This window comes from Hipposideros armiger, unplaced genomic scaffold (assembly GCF_001890085.2).
Source record: "Hipposideros armiger isolate ML-2016 unplaced genomic scaffold, ASM189008v1 scaffold_89, whole genome shotgun sequence".
NCBI lineage: Eukaryota > Metazoa > Chordata > Mammalia > Chiroptera > Hipposideridae > Hipposideros > Hipposideros armiger.
This window is the reverse complement of record NW_017731439.1, coordinates 3,794,748-3,806,376: the sequence shown is the minus strand read 5'-3', so window position 1 is coordinate 3,806,376 and position 11,629 is coordinate 3,794,748. Positions and strand designations below refer to the sequence as shown.

The window sequence follows — 11,629 nt, the reverse complement described above, 5'->3', positions numbered from 1 at the left end:
CACTGGCCCTCATATGTGGGATCCGAACCGGGGCCCTCTGGCATCCCAAGCGAGTTCTTAACCATCGCGCCACTCGGCCGGCCCTGTTGAACAACATTTTGCAAACCATGAGTCCCGATGAGAGAAATTCTCAAAGGAATATGGGGAAGGTACAAATTATTGACCCTATTGACCCAGATTCTTGACAATATAATCTCCAGCTCAGATCTTCTTTATCTGGACTATGACCTGAAGGACAGGGTGAAACACACTTTCAAAGGCCTAGGAAAAATAACATTTATCAAGAACAAAATCCATTTTATGACCATTTGAACTTAGCATTTACAATCAAATGATAATGCTACTATTTAAATGTCAGCATTTGGTCCAAGACTAGCAGTATCCACATCACCTGGAGCTGATTAGAAAGACAGGTTCTTGGGCCCCGTCTCAGATTTACTGACTCAGAGACTCTAGGGGTGGGTTTTCCAATCTGACTTCTCACAAACACTCCAGGGGATTTGGTGATCAACTTTGAGAAGGATGGAAGCTTTTTAACCTCTCAAAGTTGCCTTATAAACAGCATGTCACTTGATTTTCATCGTCACCCTGTGAACGTCACTTGGATGAATACCTTTAGTCCCATTTGATGTATGGTGGACACATAGATAAGTCGAATGACCCAGGGTCATAGAGTCAGTTTTATATGTTAATTATCTCTTTGCATGTTTAGTATGTGGTATATATACATTGTATCAGTTTCTCCTCCATTAAAGCTGACCCCAATTTTACTACCTATTTTTGGACACAAGCTTATTACCCATGTTCTTTCAAATTCTCTAAGACAGGTGGTTAGAGGACTCTTATCTTATTTTTCATTTATTTGCTCATTTTTTGATATCTTGCTCAAAAGGATGTGAGGAAACTGCTGTCTATTTGGGATGTCTAGCATATGTATTTTATAAAGTTTTAAAGACAACATAAGTGGTAGAACATGCACGCCTTTACCAAAATTTTTAAAGAAAAAATTAAGGAAGAAAAAATTAAACTCACCCACAAGTCTCCCACATATCATTAGTAGTTAGTTCATTTAGGCTTATATACCAACAATCACATTTGTACAAATGTGAAACCATCTTATAGATGTCATTTTGTAGACTTTTTTGCTTCTTTAATATATCTTGAACATTTCTCTGTTTTCATTAATATTCTTTTATAAATGTAATAGTGAGAAACAATATATTATTTCCATATATATAATTTATATATATATATATATATATATATATATATATATATATATATATATATATGGAGAGAGAGAGAGAAAGGAATATCTATCTATCTACCAATATCTAGTGAGCTATTTAAAGAATTGTTTCATGCAATTGTATTGTAGAGGCTGGCAAATTCAAAATCTTTAGGCTAAGCTGGCAGAATGGAGGCCTAAGGATGAGCTGATATTGCAATTCAAGTCTGAAGACAGACTACTCACAGAATTCCCTCTTTCTCAGGGAAGGCCAACTTTATTTTTTAACTCCTGCAACTGATTGGATGAGGCCCATCCAGATTATGGAGAGTAATCTGCCTTACTCAAAGTCTACTGGTTTAAATGTTGAACTCATCAAAAATACCTTCTCAACAACATCTAGACTTATTTGAGCAAATATCTGGATACCATCACCTAGCCAAGTTGACATATAAAATTAATCATCACAAAAATATTACTTTTAATGGATGTGTACATTTCATTTTATATGTGAATTACATTTTACCCACTCCCCTAAGGTTGGATATTCAGATTGTTCTCAATTTTTTCATCTTACATATGCCACATCTTTGGCTATTTACCTCATTTTTATCTTCAAGATCAATTCACCAAATGTGGAAAGGAATGCATATCTCTAACTTTATAAAGATTTGACTTCTTATTGCCAAATTGCCCTTTAGATGTCTTTACTCCTTGAACTACAACTGAGGTCTTTGAAGTGGGGAAAATGCCAGGCTTGCCTTGATCTTCCCTCTGTTCCTCAGCCTGCAGGTCACTGGGAACTGGCATGATGCTGAGTTCCTGGGCCACCTCCTCAATTGAAGAAGTGGCAGAGGCTGGACGTGAGGCACTTCGCTGGCTGCAGTTGTACATCTACAAGGATCGTGAGGTCACCAAGCAGCTAGTGCGGCGGGCCGAGCGAATGGGCTACAAGGCCATCTTTGTGACAGTGGACACCCCTTACTTGGGCAACCGTTTTGACGATGTGCGTAACAGGTTCAAGCTGCCACCCCAACTCAGGTAACAATGAGTCTCTGATCCACTGGGCCCCTGAGATGGTGTTCTAATGCTCTTTGCTCTTGTCATGAGCCAGCTCCAAAGGTTTTATCCAGTTTCCAAGTGGGTGCCCTGGGGAAATATATCTTCACAAAATGTTGGTCCCAAAGTATGGTTGAAAGAGATCTTATCTAGGAATGTTAGGGCCTGGGTTCTGGAGATAGCGTCATTGCCAAATATACATAATCTCCAACAAGTCACACCCTTCTTGTGAATGTTACATACTTGAGCTGTAAAACAGAAATAGGAATTACCCATATACTTATAAAAGTCAAATAAGTTTACATACCAGAGAGAATTAAAGGCTTTTAGAAGTATGAATTGCCATATATTGGGTTGTCGGAAAAGTCGTGACACAGTTTGTCTTGTTTTTCAGAGGTCATTTATTTATATAAAGAACAAAGATCAATCAATGATATATTGCCCATTTTGTTCAATAACTTTTTGCCATCTTTCAGTGAGCTTCATAATTCCTCATTCATAGAAGGATCTGTCTTTATTTGCGAAAAACTGAACAAGGTGCTGGTTTACAGCCTCATCTGAATTGAACGTTATACCACACAAGGAGTTTTGAAGAGAGCGAAACAAGTGGAAGTCTGACGGCGCAAGGTCAGGCGAGTATGGTGGGTGTGGCAACACATCCCATACAAGCTCCAGTAATTTTTGAGGGGTGATCAAACTTGTGTGTGGTGTCACATTGTCATGATGGAACACAGCTCCTTTACAATTAACAAGCTCTGGACATTTCTGGATGATGGATTCACTCAAACTGTCCAATTGCCAACAGTACACATTTGAATTGATTGTTTGGTTCCTTGGTAGGAGCTCGACAAACACAACACCTTTAAAATCACACCACACTGACAGCATAACCTTCTTCTGATGAATGTCTGCTTTCGATGTCATTTGAGGCGAATCATCACATCAGGACCAAGACCGTTTGCACACCACATTGTTGTAAACAATCCACTTCTCATTACCAGCTATCAGTTGCTTCAAAAAAGGATCGTTTCCCTCATGTTTAATGAGCATATTGCAGATGTTTATACTTTTTTGAGTTCATGCAGAACCCAAATTTCGAGCTTGCTTACATATCCCAGCTTCTTCAGGTGGTTGTGAATGCTTGAATGATGGATGTTAAATGTTTCTGCAATCTCTTGTGTCATGTAATGTGGGTTTCACTCGATCAATGCCTTTATTTTGTTGTCATTAACCTCGGTAGGCCTCCCCGACCAAAGAGTGTCGTTGAGATCAAAATCACCAATACAGAATTTCATGACCCATTGTTGGCACTGACATACTTGTAGAGCATTATCACTCTAAACTTGATGCAACTTTTCACAAGCTTGACGCGTGTTCTTCCCTTTATGGAAGTAAAACAGTAAAATATGGCAAAAATGCACAGTTTGGTCTTCCATCTTCAACTTGTTGTAAAATTTCCAAAACTTAACCAAATCGCTCAATTTTTTTGAGAATGAAGCTAGAACTGTCAGCTGTCAAATGACATAGCAATAAGATAGATGTGAATGACTCTAGTACTTCCAAAAATAAACTAGTGCCATCTGTCACAAACATGCGTCATGACTTTTCCGACAACCCAATAGGTGGAAGATACTTATTATAACCCAAGCAACAGTTTTATTGTTATCCCAATACCCAAGTTCTTTGTTGACATCAAAGAGCCACCTTTTAACTTTATTTTTCATTGCAGTTTGAAAAAAACAACAACTATGGGTTGAAAGATTGAAGAAAGCTTAAAGAGTTGAGACAGAAGGAGCCACATCTTTGATCCCTATCTCTTACCTCTTCTTTCAGCAATGTTCCTCTTTAATTGTGGATCAAGATTCAGTCATTCATTTACTGGTTCATTCATTCATTCATTCACTCACTCGCTTATCTTAGCAACAACAATGTATCTCGTAGTTTATAATTGAATTGTGATGATTTTATTAGGCCATTCAGCTTTTGTCCTTTAGCAGGGAATTCTCATTTTTCCTGTAATAATTTAGGATTAGAATCATCTTGACTCAAAGATAGGAATTCAATATTTACTGAGAAAGACCCCAAACTCCCTAAGCTCTTTTCCCTTTGTTTTTTTCCTTTTCCCCATCCCACCCTAATCTGCTCTTCAGTTTTTGTATACCAATGTGCGACTGAAATCGTTCAGGGCTAAAAGTATGTGAACAGAAATCAAATGTTAGTTTTAACAGAAGACATTTTGATGATGGGATGACAAAGCATACATGGGAGTATGTGGAGCAATGAGAAACCTTCCTTGGATCCTAGACCTCACTTCATATGGGCCATTGCTTACTCTATCTATATATAAAGTTAACCCTTCTAAAAGATCCAAAATCTGAAAGATTCAAAATCAAATCAGCATTCCATATAAGGACAAGAAAATTGTTGGAAGTCAGGGATTCCATAGATGTTATAGAGTGGGATGTATCTCAACCATCACGTAAATTAATATACAGTTTTATGGGTTACATATAGCTCTGCTGAGTATATACCTATTTGAGTATAAACCATTGTGCATACAATCTTGCTGTTAAGCCTTATGTAAATTAGCCACATAATGTTATCTCTGTGATAATTTCAGGCAGATTTCGGATATTCTTTCTGCATGTGGTACCATTAGTGACCAGTGACAAAAAGAGAAAGTGCTCTGCCTCTCAGACCTGCCAGTAAACCTACTCCATATATCCCAGACACAGGGTTACCCAAACACCCTGTCACTCTAAGAAAACAAAAACAAAAGGTCCCTGACATATTCCTACTTCTTGCCAAATTCATCAGAAAGTGGATGGCTTCAAATTTCCCTAATATGAGATCTGTATTCACATTATTTCTCTATTTTGATTACCTTATTTTGTAGACTTTCTAAAATAATTAGTTTCCCACTATTTAGTCTTCTGACAGGAAGCATTTCTCATTATTTTCCTTTGGCCATTTGAAAAGGAGTTTGCCTTTTTTCTTTCCCTCCTGTTAATACTACTACTGACAACAACAATAATAGTAAATCATATATTAGGGTTTTTTTGTTTTTGTTTTTGCAGCTTTATAAGCACTTTCTTGCTCTGGGTAACAAAAGGTGTTCACAGTGGTATCTGCTTAGATAGGGGAGATGACACAGCTGTTAATCCTGGCCGGTGTCGCTTGCTCCTTCACTGCCAGGGCCCCTCAGCCAGGGGTGGGAAGCGTGATTTGCTTTTCTCCCCTTTTCCGCTGCTCCTGGGCTCCCACCCAGATGACGTGAAAGACCGTGAGACAAAGACTCTTTTCAGCTGTCCATGTGCACAGAAGTGGCCACAGCTCCACAGCTTGTCACATCTCTCGTCTGAAGATGAACAAATAAGGAACAACACATCCAGATGACTGGGCACACAGGAAACACCCCCCAGCCTAGTCCCCCCAGCCCCCAGATCGCACGCTGGACTTGTTTGTCCTCGTGAACTTCAGGGCAGGCCAGCACCTTCTGGTCAGCTCCCCCACGGCCCGCATTCAGCACTCGAAGGCAGCACACACTGATGGGAGGCCCAGGCTTCCGCCTGAGGCCACATACAACCGAAAAGCTCATCTGTTACAGCCTGATATGAAATCAGGTTTCTTTCTGCAACTGACCTGACTCGTAGAAGGTGAAGCCGGGCTTTTCAGAAGTGAGGTTTGGCAGGCGAGGGAGGCAGGAAATCCAGAGGAGAATGAGTCTGTAAAGCAGTGGCTCCTTCCAGCCCTTGCTACTTCCTCTGCCTGGGTGGGGGGAGGGTCCTGACTCTTGGCATCTGGGAACCAGCCAGAGTTGAGGAGTTTGGTAGTCTCCACTTGGTCTGTATGCAAACCACATATTTGTGTGTACATTGTGAATGGGATGGAGGTTCCTGAAACTGAGAGGGAGTAAGGAGAATGCCTATCTGCTCTTAGAAGAAACAAGGGATGAAGACAGCTCACCAGACTGATTCCTGAGGCTTTGAGGCAGGGGCTTTTGTCTTTCTCTATACCCCATGATAACTGTGCATTTGCTCTGGGTAAAGATTTGGCTCTTTGGTGTAGTGCCAGAGAAATTGAAAGAGAAGAACAGTAATTTCCAATCATTGACTAAGGTCAAGGTAAACCATGACACTTACCCTTTCAATTATTTGCCTGGGGACATGCGTCCTTAAGCCCTGAAATGATTTCTGAATGACAACAACCAGAACAGGTCGCAGAAAATAAGGTCAGACTGCCATTATCTTCCCAGACCTCTGATGATAAAAGTGGCCTGTGAGGCTTTCTATGATCAGGCACCCCATGACTTATCTGACCCCATCTGCTAACACTCTCATTTTCACTCACTCTCCTGAGCCACACCAGCTTCCCTACCCTTTTTTTCCACCTGCCAGGAGCACTCACACCTTAGAGCCTCAGCACTGACTCTTCCCTCTGCCTGTAACATTCTTTCCCCAAATCAATGCAGCACTTGCTTTCTTTACCTTTTGATATCAGGGATGGGTCTACATGTCTGTACATTGGGAAACCAAAATAAAAATAAACTAAACAGCAGTGATGAGAATGTGTGGGCATCTTGAAGAGGTGGTAGGGAAGGAAACATTTTCGAGGGAGGACTTGGTACATCGTCTAATCGCCTCTGAATTCTTTGGTTGGAAAAATATTCACAATATAACCGTGTCAAACAGAATCATGACCTCCCAAAGATGTCTGTGTGCTAATCCCTGGAACCTGTGACTATTACTTTCCATGGCAAAATAGACTTTGCAGGTATCACTGACAGCCTGAGATGTACCGATTATCCTGGGTTACCCTATAGGCTTCCTGTAGTTAAAGGGCCCTCATAAAAGGGAGGCAGGAGTGTCAGGGTCAGAGAAGGAAAAGTGATGATAGAAGCAGAGGTTGGAATCATAGCATCAGGAGTCAGGGAATCTAGGTCGTCTCTAGAAGCAGGAACAGGCAAGGAAATGGGTTCTGCCCGACAGCATCCAGAGCAGCCCTCTTGACAGCTTGAGTTTAGTCCTGTGAGAATCATGTTGGATTTCTGACCTCCAGAACTATAACTGATAAACTGGTGTCATTTTAAAGCCTCTAGGTTTGTGGTTATTTGTTTGTTTGTTTTTGGGGGTTTTTTTTTAGATTTTTTTATTGGGGAATTAGGGAGGGGAACAGCGCTGGGGAATCAGGGAAGGGGAACAGACAACTTGCTGTCGTTTTGTTCTTAGTCTAGTTGTGGAGGACGTCGCTTCACTGGCCCATGTTGGTATTATCATTGCGCTCTTCCCGGGTGAGGCAGATCGGTCACCGGCCATTGGACAGCCGCTCACGGCGGCTCTTGGCAGCTCACGCTGGCTGCCAGCCACATACATGGTAGCCCATGGCAGCCCACTGCAGCAGAGGCTGCAGGCTACACCATCGCCGGCGACTCACAGCAACCCAGCTCCAGGTTGAGCTGTTGTTCACCATCTTAGCTGTAGAGGGCAGTGTCACTGGCTCTCATGTGGGATCCGAACCAGTGGCCCTGCTGCTCAGAGCTGGCGTCCCAAGCCAACTCTTAACCAACGTGCCACTCTGCCAGCCCAGTTTGTGGTTATTTGTTACAGCAGCAACTGGAAGTATATGCAACAGTGTTGTTCTGCTTATTTCCTCTACAAGGTGGTTTCTCCATGAGACCAAATCTGGTTACCATATTTGAAATGTCAAGTTAAGTCTCTACCAGCTCACTTCCCTCTTATTCAGCTCTATTTTTTTTCTTTATATTTTTATAGTACTTATGTTCTAACATGCTCCATAAATTACTTGTTGATTATATTTATTGTTTATTTTCTGTCTTACCTTGCTAGAGTATCAACCCTATGTGGCCAGGGATTTTTGACTGTTTCATTTACTGGTATATCCTAAACATCTAAAACACTAGCACACAGTAGGTGCTCAGTAAGTCATGTTGGATAAATAAGTAAAATGCACTAGATCTTATGAGATTAACACAATAAAACATGACTAGTAAAAAGTTGAACAAGGGTTTAATCTCACACTTAAAATCCATGCTCCGAACTTTTCTTGTAATTACCTAGCCACTTCTAAGAGAAAATTAGCAAGGCTGTGTTCTCAGTATACGTGTTTTCATAAGCACAGAATTCAAAGCTGGTGGACCATGTACCAATTCCTATATGTATTACGAATCTATGTCTATCTCTCTCTCATATTGTTTTGATACCATGGACTCTAATGGTTGTTATCTTATTGTTTCCCACTGTGCAGCCACCTAGCTTTTTCTTTAATGTCACATTACCAATACTTAAAAGAAATAATATATGTTTCTCAATAATATTTTATTATTATTAATGTTATTATTGGTGATTTAATAATGCTTAACTTCTTAAGGTTTCTTTTAGTAGTTGTTACTATTTTTATAATGTAACTTACTAAAAGCTAAAATAATTTCTATATTAGGTTAGAAAAGTATATTTGAGGAACATTCAAGGCACAATGAGTCCCTTACGAAGAAGAAATTCTATCCCTTGCCTTTGGGTCACTAAATAGATTGGGATTCAGAGAATTAAATCATAAGTAATCATGTTATTATTTTGATGTTGTCCCTTTCCTTCCTTATGAAATGGAGTACTTTGGTTATCAGCAGCCGCTTTAAGTGTTTTTTGTGTATATGTCATAATTCAAATAAAAATAGCATTCATGGAGGTTTCCTTCAGAGCCATTGGTAAAACACTGCATCGTGGGTCTCTGTCAAGATATCTGAAAACTTTTTCTTGGCTTCTGGCTTTGAACAACGTTTTAGAGTAACAACAAGGCTTCATTGTGCCCTGAAGTTTCTGTAAGGCAACATTCATTCAAGTGTTGATCTGTATTTCACCGTCCAAGAATAACAACAGTTATTTATATAATTTTATCCATGTTTCTGTTTTTTCCTATCCATTTCACCCTTTCACCCCGCCCCTGCTGAAACACTGTAGCTTGTTTGGGAGGGGTGGGGTGCTATGCAGAGTATATACACATACAGATGTTTTTCTTATTCTCTCCCCCCCCCACCCTCCGCCCCCAGTCTTGCTAAGGGAGAGACAGACCGGACCTTTTTCTGAACAATATTACTTAAAAGTTTGGAATTTAATATCATTTCTAAGTAATGGAATAGGTCTCCATAGTCAGGATATGTTTAATTCAATGTTAGGATGACAATAGAAGACCCCAGTCTGTGATAAGATGTACAGCCCTAAATGGTTTGGTAAAGATTCAATAATTTCAGCTAAAATCCCTACCAAAGCTCACCAAATAGGTGAGTACCAGTATGACTCTAACGGAGTTGGAATTTTCTCTGGTCTTTAATGGCCACCCAAGTCCATGAAACTATGGGACTGTTTAATTGTTATAGTGAAAACTTTGCTCATGTCTTGAGTATAGTTATATGGGATGTTACTGTTCATTTCCTATGATAATATATGCCACCTAAGATACCCAATCAGCTAATTTAGTTGAAAGTACATTAAAATGTAAAAAGCATTAAACTTAGTTTTGTTTTAAAGGAAGTCTTATGTTTCTTTAAAAAAATAATTTGAAAATAATGTGTCTGTGTACTTCTAGGTTGATATAAAAATTGTTATACATATATGGCTCCAAGATCCTTTCTATATTCAGTGGCAGAGCTAGTGGGAGGGAAGAAAGAGCTATGACTAACCTGGAGATCAATATATAGCTGTATTTTTACCCAACAAGATGATTGGCTAGCAGGGTAGTTCATAATGTACAGAAGAGCAAGGTGAATCCAAGTCATTGTCATCATTCACAGATAGCCTTTCGGAGGAACTGAGGTTCACAATTGAATTTGAAACTGTAGGCAGCTAAGTCACATTTATGATGTCATTGTGTATCCAGATGGCCATCCATCCAACTAATGGTCACAGTTGCAGGCAGAACAGACTATGTCCCTAGTTTAGAAGACTGCCAAAACCTAGCCAGGATATCAGGACATTAGATCAAGAGAAAAGACTTCAGGTAGAGAGTGAGCTAGTAGCAGCATCTTACAGGTGAGTCAGAGAAACGCTGGGCCGAGCTGAATTAACAAAATTTGACATAAGGGAAGACAGGAACTCAGAGGAGCTGTGTCTCAGTTTGGGTTCCTGTCGGAGCCAACTGGAGCCAGAGATAAAAGTGCTGGCAGTTCCTTTAGAGGATGAAGGGAATACTGGTAGAGGAGTGGAGAACTGATGCATAGGAGGGAAGGCGGCGAGCAATGGTCATATTATCAAGACAGCCACAACTGTGGGCAACAGAAGCTTAATCCTGCTGGGAAAGTCTGGGATACCATGTAGAAGATATCTCAGAGTTAGTCTGCCTAGGGTTGAGGGAGCTGTGGTATTTATACATCAAAATACCTGACACTTTAATTCTGCTGTGTGGGTGGTGACTCAGGCTTCAGGAGCAGAGAACACCACATGTATTAGATTCTCCAGAGAAACAGAACCAATAGGATATATACTGGTGTATGTATATGTAAAAAAAACATTACTTGAACTGTGTGATATGTGAATAATATCTTAATAGAGCTATTTTTTTTAAAAAAAATCACCAAAAAAGAAAAAAAAATCAGCCACAGAAACCTGGGGAGCTGCCTGGGGAGCTGCTTGGGGAGCAAGAGAGAGAGAGAGAGCTTGATTATGGAGATTGGCTCATGTGATTATGCAGGTGAGAAGACCCACGACATGCTGTCTACAAGCTGGAGGCCCAGGAAAACCAGTGATGTAGTTCCAGTCCCAATCTGAAGGCCTGAGGACCAGGAGACCGATAGTACAAGTCCTGATCTATGTCTGAAGGCTTGACAACCAGTGGCTCCAATATCCAAGAGCAGTTGATGATGGATGTCCCAGCTCAAACAGAGAGCACAAATTTGTCCTTCCCTCACCTCACCTTTGTGTTCAAGTTGGGCTTTCAACAAATTATATGATGCCCACCCACATTGGTGAGGATGATCCTCTTTACTCGGTTTACGAATTCAGATGCTAACCTCATCCAGAAACATCCTCACAGAAATACCCAGAAATGGTTTACCAACTATTTTAGGTATCCCTTAACCCAGTCAGTGAAGTAGATAAATAAAATTATCCATCACACCACAGGCCAAGAAATGAAGATCTTGTTTATCGGAAAGCTCATGCCCTGTTCAAGATTGTCTGGAAGATTGGGAAGTTTGAGTCAGAAGGTGGAAAGCCTCAAAGAGAACACCTGAATGGAGGAAGGAAAAGCAAGAACTGATAGCTCTCACCTGCTGAGAAACATCTCACTTCTCCCTATACCCACCATAATAGTAGGCAGGAAAGTGTCTATGGT

The 11,629-nt window shown here is 40.4% G+C and overlaps 1 protein-coding gene across 1 annotated transcript in view; it reads left to right on the top strand.

Moving 5' to 3' along the window:
• The window catches only part of HAO1 (hydroxyacid oxidase 1), a 63,032-nt gene that overhangs the window by 35,351 nt on the left and 16,052 nt on the right, over positions 1-11,629 (top strand). Inside the window, exon 3 of the mRNA XM_019644586.1 lies at positions 2,014-2,269. Coding sequence (XP_019500131.1) covers positions 2,014-2,269 — 256 coding nt within the window. The remainder of the gene's footprint in view (positions 1-2,013; positions 2,270-11,629) is intronic.